The sequence below is a fragment of the Rhineura floridana genome, chromosome 3, assembly GCF_030035675.1.
Source record: "Rhineura floridana isolate rRhiFlo1 chromosome 3, rRhiFlo1.hap2, whole genome shotgun sequence".
Classification (NCBI taxonomy): domain Eukaryota; kingdom Metazoa; phylum Chordata; class Lepidosauria; order Squamata; family Rhineuridae; genus Rhineura; species Rhineura floridana.
This window is the reverse complement of record NC_084482.1, coordinates 169,319,395-169,341,518: the sequence shown is the minus strand read 5'-3', so window position 1 is coordinate 169,341,518 and position 22,124 is coordinate 169,319,395. Positions and strand designations below refer to the sequence as shown.

Genomic DNA, 22,124 nt, shown 5'->3' with positions numbered 1-22,124 from the left:
CATTATTGGGAACAAACCTCAGATTTCAGAAGAGATAGAGTTTTTATCTTCTTGGGCACTGAAAAAAAGGCATGCCAATTGCCCACTTCCCAAGCATTTCAAACCACCCGGATATTGCATTCAATTAGGAACTCAGCTTAGAATGCTGATGCAAAGCCAAAGAATGGTGAGCGAGCAAAATCTTTCCATCTTAATTCAAAATGGGATGGAATTTTGCAAGGCTTTTTCAAGACAGATGGGATGGGGGGGTGGGAGGCTGTGGATTTTTCCAGAGATTTCTGCAGAGTTTGAAGTAGCTCCTGTATTATTAGCCCTCACATCTGCTCATTCATCTAATCCCCTCTTTTCTGTGTACCAAGTTGTGTGCGGGAGAGGGGAGAAAAACTTCCTAGTTTTCTGGAACAAAGACTTCTGGACACTGTTTTGCCAACAGGAACTCTGAAAACTATAGTGAATGATGATGATTCCTCCTAGTTAAAAAGCAACAATTAGGTCCAGCTCTACAATTAGGCAGTATGAGGCAGCTGCCACAGGTAGCAAGTTTGGGGTGTCATTAAAGGGCAGCAAAATGTTATTTATTATTGAAATATTTTTGCGCTGAGAGAGAGGCACCTGTAGGATTTTCTATCTCTTATCAACATAAGTTGACCAACCTTGGGTACTGTGCACCATTTCTTGGGGTGGGGTGGGGTGGGGTCATTTGCTTCACTACCTCAGGCAGCAAAATGGCCACCTTCACACCATACATTTATTCCACTATTGTTCTACTTTAAACAGTAATGGCTTCCTCCAAAGAATCCTTGGAAGTGTAGTGTGCTCACAGAGATACAATTGTCAGAGTAGTTTAACTGTCAGTTCCTTTTCCCAGATAACTGTAATAATATGGTCCAGTCTTATGGATCAAAGAAAGCCTGGGCAAAATGTTATCTTACATTTATGTCCTGACTTTCTTCCAAGGAGCACAAGATGGCATACATGGTTCTTCCCCTCTCCACTGTATCCTCACAACAACTCTATGATGTAGGTTAGGCTGAGAGATAGTGACCAGCCCAAGGTCACCCTGTGAGCTTTATGGCTGAGCGGGGATTTGCACTCTGGTCTCCCAGGTCCCAGTCCAACATTTTAACCATTTTATACCATACTGGCTCTATATTATCATTCTGGACATGCTGAAGAATGAAAGCATTTATATGTCTGTATTTATTTTATTTATTAAAACATTTGTATACCACCCTTCACGTCTATTTAGAATTTCAGAGGGGAGAGGTTACAATTAATTAAATAAAAGATAAAAAAGCAATAATACAACAAGAACACACACAACCTGCAAATTCTTAAAACTTACAGAAGATTAAAATGCCTGGGTGAATCAAAATGCTTTAGCCTGGTGCCAAAAGCATTGCAATGTGGGCACCAAACATGCCTTCATAGAGAGAGCATTCCATAGACAGGAGGTACTTTTAGTACAGCGGCCCATGACTACTATTTCTGTAAGGCCATTCTGAGAAAGGAGTAAGAGAAAGGCAAAGACCCAACACCCATCTTCCAAAATGTCCTACCACTGCGGAGATTATTTTGTCCAGAAGCAACCACTAGCAAACCACTGAAATGTATTAATCATATTAAGCATGGTCCGGCCAGAGTTAAGCACTAAGACCAACTGATATTTAATGGGATGTAAAAGTGCTTAATTTTGATCAGTTCCATAACAGTATTAATATTTGATTGCTGGAGGAAGGTGCACAAGCATGGTCAGAGTGTAGACTGTGAACAGGAGCCAGGCACTTACCATTTTTAGAGGCAACTGCTTGCCTGCTCTCTGCTTCAGCACTCCTACACATCCCCAGCACTAGCATTTCAGCCAGCTCAGGCACACCTCAGGTGATCCAATGATAAGCTCAGCACAGGTCAAATGATTCAGCACCACATACATGGCAGATTTATTATTATCACCATCATCATCATCATTTCAGGTTTTCATACAGTTTTTATGTTGCTGTTTTTGTAAACCTCCAGAAGAGTAATCCTATAGCTTTGGTGAAACATAGGTATATTAGGTTCCTTGTGGAAAAAGAAGAAAAACGGGAAGCTCAACATCTGTAGTGCCCCAAACGTTCAAATTCCAAAAGGCAAAATATCCTGCAAAGGTGGAATGTGACCTGCTCATGACTTACAGTTTGTTCTTTTGGCTTTGTTGCTGCTGTTTTTCATTCTGCCACTATGGCTTAATTACACACTGTCCTGATGGAACTACAACAGTTTTGCATCAGTCTTAACTTGCCTGGAATGTGAGGAGAAGGAAGTGCCCTGAAACAACCTCAACTGTTCTTGTTTAAAAAGCGATTTAAGCTTGCTAATGATTGGGTTTGCAGTGATCCCTGCCTAATGGGAGGCATGGAGATCTGGCACTTCTTTCGGAACACTAGGACAATGAAATGTGATTGGTCCTGGCTATGCCGATTCTTGCTTAAGTAACTTCATTGTTATCCTCTATTGCAGTTATTAGATTCTACTGGGAATGTGGGACAGGATGGAGCAGTGTAAAAAGTGCAGCCGGTGCACACAGTTTCGTTATTCTAAAGCAGATGAGATCTGCACTGTCCTTGTAAGGCACAAGCATGGCCAGATCGTAGACTGTCAACAGGAGCCAGGCACTTACCATTTATAGAGGCAACTGCTTGCCTGCTACAGATACTCAGCATTGGCATTTCAGCCAGCTCAGGTGATCTGCAAAGTCCAATGATAAGCTCAGCACAAGTCAAATGATTCCGCACCACATAAATGGCAGTTAAGAATAACAATGGTTTCAGGGGTCCCAGGCAAGTGGAGTTTCTACATACATCACTCCTGAAATTGCCCTTGGACCATTATTCAAATTCAGAACATATAGCTGCATTATTTCCTACAAGAATTTGGTTATTTTGCCTGTGATAAGACCACATAGCCATGGGAAATCCAGGCAAATAACAATTAATACAGAGCATGCCAGGAACAGGAAGATGTTAATAGATAAAGGTGTTTCTTTTCAATTATCCTAGGTATTCCTAAATTCCCCAAAGAGAAGATTGACCCTATAGAGGTAGAACATGGTGATGCAATGGTCTTGCACTGTAACCCTCCCAAAGGAATCCCACCATTGCACATTTACTGGATGAACATTGGTGAGTACTGTTTCATTTCTCTTTGCATCATTTAAAATCAAATCTCTCTTTGAAAGCTTTTCCATATTTTGAACTTAATTAAAATTGTAGCTGTTCAGTACGATGTATCTTCTCTGTGTAATAGTGCATAAAAATCCACTGAAGACCTTTACAAAGAATGAGTTAGAAAGTGCTGAAAAGTTATAAGTGAATTATACAGATGTCCACTATATCTTAACTACTTCTGTCCAGTACATCTCATAAAAAGAACGTAAGAAGAGCTGTGCTGGGGCAGACCAAAGGGCTATCTAGTCCAGCATCCTGTTCTTACTGTGGCAAACCAGATGCCTACAGAAAGCTAAGAAGCAGCACAATATCACTCTCTTGTTGGTGATCCCCAGCGAATGGTATTCAGAGGCATATTGTCTCTGATACTGGAGGCAATATAGCCATCATGAGTAGTAGCTTTTGATAGTATAGTTAGATTTAGTCGACCTGTTCTAGTGAGAAGCTTCTTGACGTAATGTCACATCTTCATGCGGCAGGGTAGATGAAAATGAAAGAAGAAAAGAGAAATGGCTACTGGCTAGATTCCAGGGCATTAGACCGGGTGGCTCCGAAACGTCCTCTCCCCCTGAATAGAACTCAGCTAGCACCATGGTATACACCGCGGTTGCATAGTCTGAGACAGGAGGTGAGACGACTAGAATGCCGGTGGCAGAAATCCCGCTCCGAAGATGTCCGGACACAGGTTAGAGCAGCAGTAGCTGCCTACCAAGTGGCAATAAAGGCAGGAAAGAAGGCTTTCTTTGCTGCCTCTATTGCGTCTGCGGAGTGCTGTCCCAGGAGGCTGTTCCAGGTGGTCCGAAGACTGGTCGGTCCAGTTGCTCAGGAACCCTTGGAACAGTCAAAGGCCTCCTGTGACTTATTAGCAAAGCACTTCGCTGATAAAATCGAACACTTACGGAGCTCGATCCCGTGCGCCGTGGATACAGTGGATGAACCAGAGTTGGCCAGTTGCACGCCGGTAAGTTGGGATCGGTTTCAGCTTCTCCCTTCTGAGGAAGTGGACAAGGTGCTTTCGTCTGTGAAGCCTACCACTTGCCTTACTGATCCTTGCCCTTCGTGGCTCCTTATGAGCTGCAGTGAGAAATTGGGCGAGGGGATCAAAGCGGTGGTAAACGCATCCTTGAAAGAGGGTGTGATGCCATCAGCCTTCAAGGAGGCAATTGTAAAGCCCATCCTAAAGAAGCTCTCCTTGGATCCCCAAGTTTTCAATAACTTCCGCCCAATTTCAAACCTACCATTTTTGGGCAAGGTCATTGAGCGAGTGGTGGCCAACCAGTTGTCAGCACACTTGGATGAAACGGATTACTTGGATCCATACCAATCGGGTTTCAGGACTGGTCACGGAACTGAAACAGCCTTGGTCGCTCTAGTAGATGATTTGAGGAGGGCATTAGATAGGGGAGAATTCATCTTTCTTGTCCTCCTCGATCTCTCAGCGACTTTTGATACTGTCGACCACGGTATCCTTTTACATCGCCTGGAGGGATTGGGAATTGGAGGCACTATATTACAGTGGTTCCGTTCCTTTCTCTCCGACAGGTACCAACAGGTAGCATTGGGGGAGGAGGTTTCAGACCCTTGGCCTCTCAACTGTGGTGTGCTACAGGGTTCTATCCTCTCTCCCATGCTATTTAACATTTATATGAAGCCGCTGGGGACAATCATTAGGAGATTTGGGCTGCAGTGTCACCAATATGCAGATGACACTCAGCTCTATCTCTCGTTTAAATCTTCGCCAGAGTTGGCTGTGGAGACCTTGTCCAAGTGCCTGGAATCCGTGAGTGGATGGATGGAAAGGAACAAGCTGAAGCTAAACCCCGATAAGACCGAGGTGCTGCTCCTGGGGGACAAAAGGAGGGTGGGAGACGTTGACTTGAAGTTCAGTGGGGTGAGTCTACCCCTGAAGGACCAGGTCCACAGCCTTGGAGTTGTACTTGATTCCAGGCTGTCCATGGAGGCTCAGATTTCGGCAGCGAGCCGGGCAGCTTGGTATCAACTACACCTCATACGAAGGCTGCAACCCTACCTTCCTGTTCATCAGCTCCCACCGGTAGTACACGCCCTGGTCACCTCTCGTTTGGATTACTGTAATGCGCTCTACGTGGGGTTACCCTTGAAAACGGTCCGGAAATTACAACTTATACAAAATGCGGCGGCTTGACTACTTACGAACAGTCGCCGCCGGGATCACATCACACCAGTGTTGTTCGATCTACACTGGCTTCCAGTTGTTTTCCGAGCCCAATTCAAGGTGTTGGTATTAACCTTTAAATCCCTATACGGTTTCGGCCCAGTTTATCTTACGGAGCGCCTTCAACGCCACCAATTATGCCGCCCGACAAGATCGGCCACCAAGGCCTTCTCTCAATCCCGCCGACAAAAACAGCTAGATTGGCGGGTACTAGAGAGAGGGCATTCTCAGTGGCGGCCCCCACTCTTTGGAACTCCCTCCCACAAGATCTCCGGCACGCCTCTTCCCTAAATGTATTTCGGAAAGCCTTAAAGACCTGGCTCTTTCAACAGGCTTTTGGGATCTCCGGGGAGGGTTAGTTGCTATGACTGGAATGCCTCCTGCCCTGTTTTAATATTGTTGTTGCAGCTGTATTGCTTTTATACTGTTTTTATATTGTATTACTGTATTTTATCATATTGTGTTTTAACGATTTTGTACGTCGCCTAGAGTGGCCATTGGCCAGATAGGCGAAACAGAAATTAAATTTATTATTATTATTCCAAATTGGGTGATGAAATGAAGACTATAAAAAGCAGGAGCAGTCAGCGGGGAAGGGGACTGGCCTCCCCATCCCAGCATTACTGTGTCTCACTGAAAGAATGGGGAAGAAGGTGAGGTGGTGGCAGTGAGGAAGTTGGTATAGTGTGGACACATTGGCTGGAGTACCAGATTGGCTCCACCATGCATCCTCACAGTGCCAATCTCCCCGCTGCCTCACCCCTCTTCCAGTAAGCCACAGAGATGTCAGCATCTGGATGCCAGGTGCAGGCTGCCACCCTTCTTTTCTGGCTGTTTCTGATCAAAAGTTAGGATGAGAGAGGCCTATCTCATGCCTGCCCATGGGCCTGTGACCTGCTTTCAGATGTCAGCCCCCACCTTCTTGCTCCCTGTTCTCTCATACTACCTGATTTGTGTAGGTAGGGACAGAGAGGCAGAAAGGAGGGTGTTCCAGGGAGAACAGATTCTTCCTCCTCCCAGTCTACTTCTCCTACCTTGCCATCTGTTTCAAATAAAGGATATACTAGGGATTAGAGGAGGTTCTACTCACCAGCATGTCTCAGTCTCACTTTCGGTCATCTTCCTTAGGGGAAGTCAATGACTGAATTGCCTCAACAAGAAGATAATTGATCTCTGGCTTGTGTGCTGAGATCTCCACCTCCACCGCTATCTAAAATCTTTCCAAACAAATAATGAAACAAAATGTGGAAGTGGAAATTGGCAGCTTGAAGGTATGGTTTCCTCAGAAGGGCGGAGTCAACCTGCAAGTTGACAGTTGCCAAAGGTCTACTGCATAGGGTTGCCATATTCCAGTTCCACAAATCCAGGCAGGCTAATTTGCATGTTGCAAATTATTTGCTAATCATGCAAATTAAGCATATTAATGGTTGCATTCTGCAATTGTTTTGTTTTTGTGCCTAGTAATTACTACCAAAGGAGGTTGTGAGGAATCTTTTTTCAGCCTTAAATGGCTAGACTAAAAATACATAATCAATATAAAAAGATAATAAAAAGACAAAATAGAAATAAATGCAAAACAAGTCAATACAGCACTATAAAAATCCAGCATAAAACAAAAAGCCAACAAAGCATCAGTTACAAACAGTATTATGCTTGAGAGGTTATCTGTACCAAGAGTTAGGAAATGTGAAATGAACACACCACTACAACTTGTAACAGAGATAGAAATTAAGATTTCAATATTGTCAGTTCAGTTAATCATTTTATTATTTATTATTAATATTTATTTTTTTCATTTATACCCCACCTTTCTTTTCATGATAGAAACCTTAGCCCACTTACATATGGTTCCCAGGCAGTCTCCCATCCTGGCACTGACCAGACCTGACCAGACCTGACCCTGCTTAGCTTCAGCAGTGTGCTGGCCTCATGTGCCTTCAGACCATAGTCTGGGACTTTTATCTAAAGCTAGTAGCGTCTGAGCATGTGAAAAGTGTCATTAGTACACTAATAGTCACAAACCAGATCAGGGAGAGTGGAAACACAGCTTTCTATGTATGATACAGGCTGGAACCTGATGGAGACTTGAGTGCTGGAACCTCTTTTTTTAAATGCATTGAATTCTAGAGACCTGGAAAGCTGTAGTAGCGTTAGAAAGGGCAGTTGTTCTGTTCCTATAGATCTCAAGGAGGGGAAAGATTGCACCCCCACTGCAGTCTCTGCATGTATATGTTTATGTGCATGTGTGTATATATATGTACAAACTAGGGATGGGGTTCGCTGCATGGTTCCAATCCGTTTGCATTCTCATAGTCCGTCATTTGATCCCGATCCACCCTTTTTTGTTCCCGCTTACTCTCGCACTTGCTGATTCGATCTGCTGTGCACGTTTTTAGGTGATTCAATCCACTGTTTTTTTGTTTGTTTATGCTTGTCTTTGGTGGCCAAAATTTCATAGTTATCAGTGTAGGTATGTAAAGATAGTATTTGACATGGTTTTTTGATGGTGGGAAAAATTGCGTAATTTTTAGGTAGCTTACGTGAATGATCACAGTGTTCCATGTAGTGTTTTGGTGGCGTTAATGTAAAATAGGGGGGAAAGTTCAAAAGAATAAATTCTTGCCAATTTGGAGCCACAGCCGCAAAATCAGTGCCAATTACAGCTGCAGCCCGTAGCAAAAAATAGGTGCCGGTCCGAAAGGATGGCACACTATTGAATTCAGCTGGAATCTGGTGGCAGGTCTGATTTGGCAGATATTCTCCCCATCCCTAGCACGCATGTACGCATGCACGCACACACACACACACTCCGGGGAGGAAATAATCTTTGGTTCGGAGATGCCTGCCAGTCATTTTGAAGGAGGATACGTATTTAAAAAATACATGTTAACCTTTCCTGAATTGCTGACCAGAGGCTGTGTAGGGCAACCGGGTGAGTGAGGCAGCATTCCAATGCAACTTTACTTTGGAGTAAGCCCCATTTAACAGGGTGAGGGCAAGGCCGAAAAAAGAAAATGCTTTTTCTACAGAGAAAGTTGCTTTTATAGCTTGCATTTGTTCAGGGGAGGGAGCATTTGGTGCATTCAGACCCCTTTATTTGATCCTGCATGATGGCAAGCAGAAACTCCCATTTTACCATTTAAGACACATACCCTCAGACACAGAGGCAATTGAGATGAAGGCTGCTTCTCTTTGCCAACTCAACTAGAAAGTCTATGGATAAGGATTAGCGCTTCATGTGCATATGCAGTAGGCAGGCAAACTAAAATTATTGATTTTCCCATGACATCTGTGGTGTCCTCATTAGCTAAAAACAGTGGAAGGCAGGAGTAGTCTGATTTCTCATAAAATGGGCAGAAAACTGCCTCCACATTTTGCCTTGTATTTCTGGATCCACAAGGGCTAGAGACTTGGTTTGTTTGTTTGTTTTAAAAAAATGAAAGCTGGGAATCCAGGCCACCTAATGGGCTAAGCAGGCCCCAGGTAGCATGGCTAAAATCTGGGTAAAACCCAGCTAACCAGGCAATATGGCAATCCTGCTCCTGCAGATGGTTCCCTCCAGCTGTTTTGGGCTACCGCTCCAAACAGACCCAGACCAGCATTGCTGTGCTGACTGGGTCCGATGCGAGTTGTAGTCCAAACCAGCTGTGAGGGTGCCTGGATAGGAAAGGCTGGCTTACTGGTTTGGAAGAGCTGATCCAAGGGAATTATACCTCCATAATAGGACCTTAAAATTTCATTTGTTATGACAGATACTGCCTCTTGATAAAAGTATTCAGAATTCTTTGGCTATCAAAACAGCAAATTAAAAATGGAATTACATTATGGAATGCAGACTATAAGCATACATTGTGTGTGACAGGAGCGAGGGGCTTCTTGACAGGCATGACATCTGTAACATAGGCCTTTGTAATATTAATAGCTGTGCTGGTCTGAACAATTAAAATGGTGCATTCTTCATTGCAAATGTTACATTCTCTCTGCAGAATATTTCTGCAGTGTGCAGTTTACATTTGGTGGCTGTGTATAGATAGAGATTTGTCCTGCTTGTAAGATGGTGGGCATTTTATTTACTTACTTACTTACCTACTTATGGCTAGATAGTATTGTATAAAACTGGTGTTTATGTTTCAGGTACTTTCAGATCTCATGACTCTTTAACATCAAAGAATTATTCCCTTACCTGGAAGCAAGCATTTGACAGAACAACAAGCTGCCATCATTATGTGTGGGGTGGTGGTGGGGTGGTGTCATTACCATATTATTATTATTATTATTATTATTATTATTATTATTATTATTATTATTATTATTATTATTATTATTATTATTATTATTATTATTATTTCCTTGCTAGATTTGCAGCACATCCCACAAGATGAAAGAGTGTCCATGAGCCTTAAGGGAGATCTTTTCTTTGCAAATGTGGAGGAAAATGACAGCCGGAGTGATTATTGCTGCTTTGCTGCGTTTCCTAGGCTAAGGACTATTGTACAGAAAATGCCAATGACACTGACAGTTACACGTTGTAAGTCTGGGAATTCATCCCCCCTCCCCTTTTATTCCTCCCTCCCTCCTCCACCTGCCCTAATGCCTGTTCCAAACTGAGAATTCTTACATGTGATCTGTATCTCTAATATTATTTTTGCTGAAGAAAATATCTGCTAATACATATTTATTCCTGCACTATCATCCTTTGTATAAGAACTAGACTCAGGTCATAAAAAGATCCACAGCCAAACACTTCTGTTGTTTCTGCTCCTGCACTTTGTGATATAAAAATGGAATCATGATGCATGATGGAAATCTGCCTCTTTTCAGAAGCTACCAAATGGAGAATTTCCCATTGAATACAAAGGAGGCTCTGAGGGAGACTCCTGATCTGCTGAACTGAAGCGGGAGATGTTCCTTGAGAAACTTGTCAATAGCACACCTGCATGTCCTCCAGTATATTGTCCAATGAAAAATACATACATTTGCTCACAAAATGAGGGTTCCATTTAGGGATGGATGAATCAGTCAATTTAATTTTCCCTCAGTTTCTCTTAAGGTCACTTTGTTACATCAGCTTGCTAATTTTTGAAAAGTTGGCATGAAAATTCTTTAACTCTTTGGTGTGAGCTTCTCCCAATATTCACATTTTTAAAGTATTATTTATTTATTATTTGATTTATATCCCGCCCTTCCTCCCGACAGGAGCCCAGGGCAGCATTAATGCCATTTTGCCCAATGTACACATTTTTGTAAACCATTTAAATATGTTACTATCATGAATATATGCATATTTATGCATACTTTCCCATAATATGCACAATTTGTTTTGATCGGAGAACTTCATTGAAAAATTTAGAGAAGTGTGGCTTTCAAAGGATAGCTGTGTTTCAGTTTGCATGTTATTTCAGGAAGTGAAAATTAGGTTTGCATTAAAACGTGAGCCAGACAATATTTCTTCCCATCCCTTCTCCCAAAAGAGGTTTCTACCACATATCAAAGACATGTAATTCCACTGCTATGGCTGAAACACTGTTAGGGGATGCTTAGTCACCCTCAAGGAGGCCTTTATTTGTGTCTTGTCATTGACCAAATTGCTCTACATTATGCAGAGCCAATCAATACTTGCTGTCAGCGTTTTATTGTAGAAGAACACTATGACACTGGTGCAACTTCTCTAAGTTGATTCCATCAGATGGCCTGCACCTGATATTATATTAGCACAACACTCTTGCCCCCTTCAAAATTCTTATTTGCTGGTGGAGCAGTCCTTAGGTTTGGTCTTAAGTGGCTTGATTTTGCATTTATATTTTAGCAATATGATGTGGATAACTCCCTACATATCAGAATGCCTGACCTGTTTACAACGTGGATCAGAAGCTTGGGCTTCTGGATAAACAATAGGAGTCTAAATCTTGACTTTTTAAATGTGGGCAGATATGTTCTGGGGGGCGGGGAAGCCTGAAAGAAATGCTGTGAAGAAACATATACATAGAAACAGTGGCTTTCCACTCATGAAGCATAGGAGTAATTTCTTTTCCTAACACTTAGACTTTATAAACAGCTTGCCATTCCTGAATTGGATGATGTCTTAATGCATTTTTAAAAGGAATGTTCAGCTATTGGCTTCTGTGTTTTATTGCTACAGAATTCAGGTTTGCCTTAACATTTTTCACAGTTGTCAGTCTTACTTTTCTCCGATCTGTTGAAACCGGAAAAATCTTAAATAACACGGAGTTACTACAGAGAGAATGCAAACAATATGGGCTGTGATTATGTAGAAAGTACACCAACAAAGAAAATAGAAATAAAATTGTTTGGGTATCCAATTGTATTAAATTATCTAAACTAAGGATGTGAAGAACCACTCTAGGCAATTTGACTTGTATTTTCTTGTTACTTCCCTAAACATTCCTGAGATGTTTTGCTTTAGCAGAACCCTTGAAATTTCCCTCAAAATTTTGCTTTATGCAAAAATCAGTAGCAGCTCTAAATAAAATGAAGCCAAACTAAACTATCTGAGAGCAGGAACTACAAATTAAAATAATAGAATGCAACTTTATTTTAGACTGATACTTCCAAGAGGCTCTCTGTCATAATACATTATTTATTTAACTTACATATTTATTATTTATTAAGCCATCCTTCATCAGAAAGAATCAATTTACAAATAGTTAATAAAATACAACATTAAAGTCAATAACATACAATAATTTTAAAGTTCAAAGATAGCATTGAATATAGCAGGACATTCAGAAATTTCATGCCTCCATATCTTGAAAGTCTTGAAACTATATCCATCAGAGAATGAAAACAGGAAGGAGACAGAGAATGCATGGATTAATATAATATCAGGACCAGTGGTCACATACAAACATACAGTAAAACTACATATAAAATCAAAAAAGATGCAAGATCTCTATATATTGCTCTTTGGATCAGTTTTTAAATAGCAAAGCTTCACAGACGCAGGAAAGACATCACAACTAGCCTATAAACTTAGAACATTTTGCCACCGTAGAAGAGTTGTCATTGAAAAATCACTAAGGAGGAGTTAATATGGTCTGGTTCCTCAACACACAACTAGTCACAATGCACTGAGGGATTACTTGAAGAAATTTTAGGGTGCTCCCAAGACTGTTGCGATTTTCAGATAGGATTCAGTCACATACTAGCAAATTCAGGTTGCAGAATTACAGTTGATTGGGATGTCTGACATAACAAGCCCATTTCACCAAAATAGCAGATTTTTGTGATACGGAAAGTGACAAAAATGCACTGGAAAGTGTGGCATAACATTTCTTTCGAACAACATCACCTAAGTTTTCCAAAAACAAATCAGGATGAATGCTCACTAAACAGCCAGTGCTACCTAGCCTCCCTTCAAACAAATCAGAATGAATGTTCGATAAACAGGTTGTCTGGAAGCACCTGTTGTGTTAGCCCAGCTGTGCAGGGAGACAGCTATTAGCTATCTCTCTGATTGCAACTATGAAATTACAATATCCTTGTGGCTGTATCTGTGTTCAGCCTAGTTCAAACTAATATTTCTCCACACATTTTTACACAAGTGCCTGGCTACGAAGTGGAAAGTGACTAAGTGAACTATCCCTACTTCTGTCATTTCAGGAGGGAATTTGTCCACATTCTCTAGATGCCCAACTTAACTTTACAGCACAGCTTAATTTAAAATTATCTGAATCTGACATCTGTTCAGTGTTTACATTGTGCATACATCAGTTCATTATCACTGTGCATGCTTGCATTACATGTTTAATAATTATATTTGGATTTTTTATAAGAGAGAACACTATGGTTACAATCCGGGGTGATATGTAGCGACTCTGAACCCATTTTTGTTTGTTTTATTTTTACTCAAATGGCATTCCCTATTACTCCATGGGGAGAGTTTCAAAAGCTACTTACTGTGTGGCACAGCATAACTAGGTGAATGTTTTTTTGCGATAGGATGAAGGAAAAATCCAGCTGGTAAATGGGTGTGAACATTGTGGTCTGAAATCTTTATTTTGTTTGATTGCTTCCATCAGATCTTTAATAAATTTCATCATCATTCATGTTTCCATTTGGTTTCCATTTTTGTTTATTTCAGCAAAACATACTAATGATTCCAGTTCACCTAATACTGCTAAGGGTAAGTTGTCACTATTTAGCATTTGAGTCCTCAGTGTCTAAAGTATGGATTTGAATGGAATAAAAAAACTTACCCAGTTGAAATAAGAGTTACTATGAAGCACAAGCTTTTTTAAAAACAATTTTATTTGGTAAAATAATGGTATATGGTTTGGTTTTCAATCTTCAGACAAGGTGTATTACTATATACAGAGAAAATGATTGTATAAATTGAGCAAGCCCCTGCTCCTATACCCAGTGAGCCCCAATGAGCTCAATGAGACATTTCTGAGTAGACATATTTATTTATTTATTTATTAAATTTATTAGTCGCCCATCTGGCTGGCTGTCCAGCCACTCTGGGCGACGTACAAAATAAAAACATACAAGTACATTAAAACTTTAAAAATCTCAATAATAATAAAACCTAACCCACCTCAAAAGCCTGCCTGAAGAGCCAGGTCTTCAAGGCCCGGCGGAAGCTCATAAAGATATATTGCCTTCCTCCAAGGCATACAGACTTCTACACATGCACACACACACACTTTATCCTCTCAACAACCCTATGAAGTGGATTAGGCTGGAAGTGACTGAACCAAGGTCACCCAATAACAGCTGTGTGATTAAGATAGGAGTTGAACCTAGTTCTCCATACTCATAGTCCAACACACCAACTCCAACATTCAATAGACATTTTGCTTACTGGCTTGTATGTAATCATGTGGCTGGATGCAATTTCCCTTTTCTTTGTGCTGCATCAAAAACCGTTCCTAAAACACACCCCACACTGTGGATTCCATAAGGATATGGCAAGCCTTTCCAAATTTTTGGTATAGATTTTTACCTTCTCCAGACATTGACTAGGGCATCTTTACTCCAAAAACTGGGGTGCAAGTATAGAAATGGAGTGCACATAAGAAAAACTCAGGGGGGGCACAGCTATTCTTCCAAGATTATGGTGCCAGTGCAGTTGTTTCCCTGAATTTAGCGTTTTCTTCAATGCCATACAATAGATTTGCATGGAGTGGGAATACAAATGGCTTAATGCACAACAGTTAGTGCAATGTTGCTGTGACTTTCTGTTTTTACTGATACCTGAATATATTTGCAGATCAGCTGCCAATATGAGGTGCATATGTGCCCCAATGAATATATTGTTGAAATATTTCAGGAATGTAAAACCACTGATATTCGCTGCATCCCTAAGATCTATCCACAATTTAAAACTCAAATATCATATTTTGACATGCGGTTATTCCTCTTTTGAAAAATTGGCATCTAAAATTTGTTGCAAATCTAGTCTATTGATAAGGAGTATGCTCTTCAGTTTTTTGATACATAACCCATCCATCAATGAATAGGCATTAAGATCATGACTATTAATATTAGGAAGATTGAACTCACCTTATTTCAAGAGCTCTGAAATTACTTCTTTTTCTCCCCCTTTTTAGCAAATTTAATCAAGGAAAGAAAACCAAAACTTCTTATTCCTGTATCTTCTGGCCATAGTTCAGAAGTGACTGTCATGAAAGGATCTGATATTTTTCTGGAATGCATTGCTGAAGGCCTGTGAGTATGCCCATTTTATAATCTCCAATATATATACAAGTGGGGTGAGGAAATAACTGAACGATGCTTCTATGAATTGTGCTTATACTTCTCCAAGACTGGCTCTACCTTGCAGCAGGATGAAGTGACCTGTGTCAAGCAGGACCATGAGGAGGGATAGATAAAGGCTGCAACTGATATTTGATTAGTACAGCAAGACTTGTTAAAGTGTTGGCCTTAGTGAGGAAGAGGGCACCATTTGTATCCTGTCCAGGCAGCAAAATGTCTTGGATCTGCAGTGCACCTTCCCATCTTGCATTCTTTATGGGAAGAGGAGCAAGTTAGCAGCTGTGTAATAAGAAGGAATGTGACATAAACAGGCCGTCCCTAACATTAAGCAGAATGAGCCTCTCACCTCAGGTGGCAGATACTGACAGGCGAGCGGAGGACAGAGCTATGTACACCATACAGCCCTTTAAACTAGCCTCTTGCCCTCATATGCTGTGGAGGATGCCGTCCCATCACCAGAGTTAGAAATAAGATTCAACTGCTGGTCTGCTTGGCTTCTGTAAATGGATTGGGGTGGGCCCCCACCATGTCTCTTGCCTCAGACAGCAAAATGTCTTGGGCCAGTCCTGGACATACAGTAAATACAAGAGATAGATGCCAAAGCAAATCTCTGATAAACCAAGACCAGCTACAGGTTGCTTCTGCTGAATGTCTGACTGGACATCTCCTGAGCTCCAAAACAGTAGTAAAACAATTCTGTTCATTTAGCCTTTAAGCATCCGCAACATTAAGGTTGCCATCCTGCTCACAGTTATGTGCTGATTAGTCTGACTGAAATCAATGAAATTATTCATGTGTAACGGTAACCAGACTTATAGCCTGAGAGTAAAAGAGCTTTCACTTACAATAGGAGCCCACATTTCTAACACAGTGTTCATGAAAATTGAAACAGTATTGCCAGTTTTTATATGAATGTAATAATATATAATTGGCTTAATTGATGGGAGGGTCTGCATTTTAGTACAGTAAAAATTGTGTTCTTCAGCAGACATATATAAAAAGAGACCTCAAAGTGAGAAATGCACAATGCAGGATAGGGAAGTGGGTGGTTCCTTAGACTGGATGGAGGGGATGTGGCCTGCTCTTGATGGGGTTACACTCCCTCTAAAGGAGCTGTTGTGTAGCTTGGGGGTATTGCTGGATCCATTGCTGTTGCTTGAGGCTCAAGTGTCCTCAGTGGTGAGGAGTGCCTTCCATCAGCTTTGGCTGGTGGCCCAGTTATGACCCTATCTGGACAGGGATAGCCTGACTTCTGTTGTCTATGCTCTGGTAACCTCTACACTAGATTACTGCAATGCTCTATATGTGGGGCTGCCTTTGAAAACAGTTTGGAAACTGCAGCTGGTGCAGAATTCGGCAGCCAGATTGCTCACTGGGGCAAGACAATCTGAGCACATAACACCAATTTTGGCACAGCTGCACTGGCTACCAATTAATTTCCAGGCTCAATTCAAAGTGCTGGTTTTGACCTATAAAGCCTTATACAGCTCAGGACCCCAAAACCTCAAGGACCGGCTCTCCCCATATGAACCAATCCGGACCTTGGCATTTAGTATCTGAGGTTCTTCATGTGCCCCCTCTAAGGGAGGTGTGGAGGGTGGTGACATAAGAACCGGCCTTCTCAGTGGTGGTCCCCCACTTATGGAACACTCTCCCCAGGGAGGCACACCTGGTGCCATCATTATCTATCTTTAATAAAAATAAATAAATAATGTAAGTGTATAATTCTGAGGACACAGAATTGAACAAGACAGGATCAAAATGCTGGGGTTCACCTGGGACCTTCTGCATGCAGAATAGATGCTCTTCCACTCAGCTGTGGTCGTTATCATAATCATCCCTAAAATATACATGTAGGATACGTTCAGCATATAGCAGCCTTTGTAATGTATAAAGTTAGGATGTACTAGTATGGCATGGCAAAAAACAAAAAATAAAAAGCTAATGTCCTGCAAAACATGCATTAATTCATGGTTCTTGAGAGGCCAAAGGACCCGTCCATACAGAGGCAGTCTATGACGTTGCCTCCTTCCAATTAGCCTCTGCCAAGGACAATTCGTTCTGCTGCATTGCTGCTTCAGTGTGTGTTTGGAGATCATTCTGTTACACCCATTGCAAAGGTGTACTAGAAGAGAGATGGGCAGAAGGCTGATTGGGATCAACGAGTACCTTTTTGGGTGATGTGCAGTATGATTGCCAATGATTTCTGACTTCCAACTGTTTAACAATGGGGAAAGGCTGTAGCTCAGTTCTTTGCAGGTCTCTGGTTCAACCCCTGCATCTCCAGGTAGGGCTGGGAGAGAACCAATCTGAAATCCTGGAGAGATGCTGCCCTTCAGTGTAGGCAGTGCTACACCAGAGGGATCAATGGTCTGACCTCGTGTAAAGCAACTTTTTATGTTCCTATGTTCTTAACAATAGCAGCAGCAAAATGACTTCCCACCTCTAACTCCCCCATTGTATTCCTGAAATAAAGAAAGCTTGTGGTGGAGGGAGGTAATCAGAAGTGGATTTTTGTATGTAAGGACTGTACGTTCTGGTGCTCAGTCTTTGGCTTGGAATTCTTTAATGCTAAGTGTTTGTCATTTGGATGTGGCTCAGGTTGGTGGATCTTAAAATACACAAGTAGATCCCGCAAGCCTGAAGTCTGCCTAGCCCTGCACTAGAATAAACCACCTTCCAAAGTGCTTCTCCATTGCATCTCTTGTGAGTCACTGCTCTAGGAGTGCTTTGTTCCGTGGAGATGCCTGACCCAATCAAGAGACACACACAGAACTGTAGGGGAGCAGGCTTCTCAGAGGATGGGGCTGTTACACTAACATGATTTGGGGAGCAGTAAGAATGAAAGATAACTCCAATTGTAATGCAAGAAACATAGTATGTATCTGCTGTCAGAGGCTTGGGAAATACTTTTGTGCAGAAACTGCATCAACAGTGCAGCAAAGTAATCCATGAGCCATGCTCTGCTCTCTTAGACTCCCTAAATGTGTATACTGTTTGTGTTGCATTTAGCCTTTGGGGTTCTCTGTATTAGAGATCATATAATTTGACCTACATATGATCTATGGAGATAGATGTTTCTCAGAATGGCATAAAATAGAACATTATTTTGTTCTATGAAGTGAAACAGGAGTGAGAAGGAGGTGAGTGGGAGGGAGGCAAGCCGCTGAGAGAGGGAGCGTGGGGAGAGGTACGGAGCTGAACATCAGGACCCCCCACCCCTTGCAGAAGCAGCTCTCTCCAAGAGGCTGTTGTCTTTGGGAGACAGTAACATCAGGACCAAGCCCTGCTGAGGCTATATTCCATCTGCCTGACTGGCTGTGGCTGCCATGGGCACTCCCTTAAACCATCAGACCTTGCAGTCCTGCTGGGGAAGGGGAAGATATAAACCAAACTGGCCAGGGCTGGTGGGAGGCAGGTATGACACCAAAAGGGGGTCTTCTGTTTGGGTTGCATCTTCAGGGTGTGATGAGGGCTCACCTCCTTTTAATTAATTTTACAGGGCAGGGTTTTACATGTGGTGTTGATCGTTTGTTTTCCTCTGGGGGGGTTGTCTTGTCTTCTCTGGGCCACTTCCAGTGTGAGAGCCTGGAAGTGATCTGGAGTGGTGTGTGTTGATAGAAAGTAGTTTCATGCCCCTGGAGTGTGACTCCAATCCATCATGAAACTGTATTCTTCCTGGGTGAGAATCAGAGGCGAGTGGTTTTTATTCCAGGTGAGAGCTGGGGTGTGAGTCACGTCTGATAGGTTTTTTTTGTTTAACTGTTTCCTAGTTTGATGTTGCATGCCATCAGCCTCTGCTGCACATCTTTGTTTACTAGTGGTGGGTTAGGGAAGTATGTGTCTTGGCCTGGACTGCCATCCCTGTGATGGTAGGTAGGGGGAGATTTCGTGGTGGACAAAGGTACCTTGGGGGTAAGGGGAAGGCTAGTTCCATCAAAGCCCTTGCCCCCTCTGCTTTGCCTGCTGTGTCTCAGAATTTGAGGATGCCGGCCAGCTGATCCCCTGGCCTTGTGGTGGTGTTGATAAATGCCAGGTCTGCCCAAAACAAAACATCTATCATCCATGATTTGATTGTGGATGAGGGGGCAGATTTGGCATGTGTAACTGAGACCTGGACGGGTGAGCTCAGTGACCCAGTGATAGCCCAGCTGTGCCCACCTGGGTACTTGGTGGAGCACCATTCTAGGTCAGAGGGACAGGAAGGGGGAGTTGCAAGCATCCATAAAAATTCCATCTCCCTCAACAGGAGACCAATCCATACTGTGTCTGGGTTTGAGGGACTGTTTGTGGTGCTGGGCCAGAGAGACAGAACAGGGATGTTGTTAGTGTACTGTCCACCAACTGCCCTACAACCTCCCTAACCGAGCTGGCAAAGGAAATCTCAGATGTGGTGTTGGAGAACCCTTTCATGGTGGTGGTGATGGACTTTAATATCCACGCTAAAGCTGCCTTAAATGGGCCAGTTCAAGACTTCATGGCCTCCATGACAACCATGGGACTGTCCCAGTACATCAATGGCCCAACACATTTGGTTAGATTTACCCTCGACCTCATCATTGCCACAGAGAGGATTGATACTACTCAGTTGAATGGAGGACTCACTGGGAGTCCGTTGTCATGGACAGATCATTCCTTGGTGAGGTTTGAGTTGAATGTAGCTCTTCCACTGTGCAACAGTGGGAGATTCATTGAGACGGTCTGCTGTCAGAGACTCACGGAATCTGATGGATTCCTGAATGCTCTGGGGGATTTTCCAGCTGGCATGGCTGGTGTTCCTATCAAGGCTTTTGTCTCATTGTGGAAAGGTGAGATGCACAGAACCATTGACACAATCACTCCTGAGTGCCCTTACCATTGCTGTGGAATATGTAGATCGCCATGGCATTCCAATGATCTGCGTGCAATGAAATAGGAGAGTTGGCGGCTGGAGCACAGGTGGAGCAAATCTCGGTCCAAACCTGACCAAACATGAGTAAGGCTTCACTATCATGCCTATCACATGGCAGTGATGGCTGCAAAGAAAGCCTACTTCTCTTCCACCATTGCTTCCACAAGTAACTGGCCAGCTTTTTCAAGTGGTGAATGGGCTTTTGTCATCTGGCCAAGATAGTGTTGCTTTGACACCCTCAGAGGCCTGCTGTAACAACTTTGCAAGGCACTTTAGGGACAAAACCAGTCAGATTCAGAGTTGGATGCCACAGTTAGAGCAGGTCCAATGGAGGTGTCCAGAGCACTGCCTGTTTCACCTGTATTGGTTCAATTCAGTTCAGTTTCAATTATTGCAGCCTGAGGATGTGGAGAAGCTGCTTGAAGTGCAGCTCACTACCTGCCCCCTTGATCCTTGCCCATCCTGGCTGCTGAGAACTAGCCATAGGGGACTGACTGGGCGGGTCCAGAGAGTGATTAATGCTTCACTGGAGGAGGGGAAGGTACTGTTTGCCTTGTGTCCATTCCTTAAGAAGACCTCCCTGATTCCAGAAGTGTTAAACAACTATCACACAGTGGAAAATATCCCCTTTTGGGTCAAGGTGCTTGAGACGGTGGTGGTGTGGTCCAGCTTCAAGTGTGCTTGGAGGAGACTAATTACTTGGATCTGTTCCAGTCTAGCTTCAAGCCTGTCCATGGCACTGAAACTGTCTTGGTCAACCTAGTTGATGACATTTGTCAGGAGAGAGATAGGGGGAATGTGACTGCTTATTCTCCTTGATCTTTCAGCAGCTTTTAATACTGTTAACCACGATATCCTACTTGAAGCGGTGGGGGTTGGGGGCACTGTGCTTCAGTAGTTCTGCTCATACCTCCAGAGCTGCTTCCAAAAAGTAGTTATGGGAGGTTACTGTTCAGCACCATGGGAATTATGCTGTGGTGTTCCACAGGGTTCCATCTTGTCCCCCATGCTATTTAACAGTGGGAGCTGTCATCAGGAGATTTGGAGTGAGGTGCCATCAATATGGAGATGACACCCAGCTCTACCTCTCTATTCCATCTGAATCAGGAGAGGCAACTGAGGTGTTGAACTGGTGTTTGGAGACAGTGATGGACTGGATGTGGACCAATAAATTGAGGATGAAACCTGAAAAGACAGAGGTGTTATGTATCCAGAGTTCTCATGTCCAGGAGGTGAGAAAATGGCCTGTTCTGGATGGGGTTGCTCTTTCCTTGAAGGAACAGGTCCACAGCCCAGGGGTACTCCTTGATCCAGCACTGTCACTGGAGATTCAAGCTGTCAGCTTTTCACTGAGACAGCAGTGTCGGTAGGGGTGCAGGCAGGGCTGGAGATTCCTTGGTAATTGCCAGGCCATAAGTCCTCAGCCGGCAGCTTGGCTATAAATCTGCCAGGCTAGCAAGGAGGAAGCAAGATAAGGGCAGGGGCTGTTCCAAGCTTACGTGCCAAGCCAGAAATCCAGAAGAGATGTCAGTGAAGGTCCAGGTCTAGTTTGCCGAGAGATCAGTTCAAGTCAAGGTTCAGGGGATAGGAAGACACACAGTGGTCATGCCTGATGTTGTAGTCAGCAACATGCTGAAGCCAGGGTCTGTCTTTTAAATAACACCTCTGCAGACAGGTGGGAACAATCACCCCTCTGGCTTCGGCAAGCGTGCCGGCCTTAAATGGACAGGCCGGTCCCTCTGCTGCCTGACTTTCTGTTGTCTTTGCTCTGCAGGTGGGAGGGGAGCCTCCTGGTCACTGTCTGATTCTGGCTGAAGGACTTCAGCTGGGTCTTGGATGCTCTACAGCTGAGGGGGAATAGGAACTGCATTCTCAGGAGTTTCCTCTGTTTCCCCTTCTGGGTCTGTGGCTGTTACTCCTGAGTCATCCTCATCTGATGAGTCCTCTGAAGGGGCCATGACAGTGGCCTCAGTGGCTGGGAGTGCCTTTTTCCAGCTCCGTCTGGTTCGCCAGGTTTGGCCCCTTTTGGACAGAGAAGACTTCATGTGCTTCATGCTCTTGGTAACTTCCAGACTGGATTATTGCAATGAGCTTT

General features: G+C 43.1%; 1 protein-coding gene across 16 annotated transcripts in view; it reads left to right on the top strand.

Annotated features, from left to right (window-relative positions):
- The window catches only part of CHL1 (cell adhesion molecule L1 like), a 365,024-nt gene that overhangs the window by 252,048 nt on the left and 90,852 nt on the right, over positions 1 to 22,124 (top strand). For all 16 annotated transcript variants that reach the window (XM_061618586.1, XM_061618580.1, XM_061618578.1 and 13 more), the window contains 4 exons: positions 3,039 to 3,161; positions 9,758 to 9,928; positions 13,502 to 13,543; positions 14,973 to 15,090. In XM_061618586.1, the coding sequence (XP_061474570.1) occupies positions 3,039 to 3,161; positions 9,758 to 9,928; positions 13,502 to 13,543; positions 14,973 to 15,090 (454 nt within the window). The remainder of the gene's footprint in view (positions 1 to 3,038; positions 3,162 to 9,757; positions 9,929 to 13,501; positions 13,544 to 14,972; positions 15,091 to 22,124) is intronic.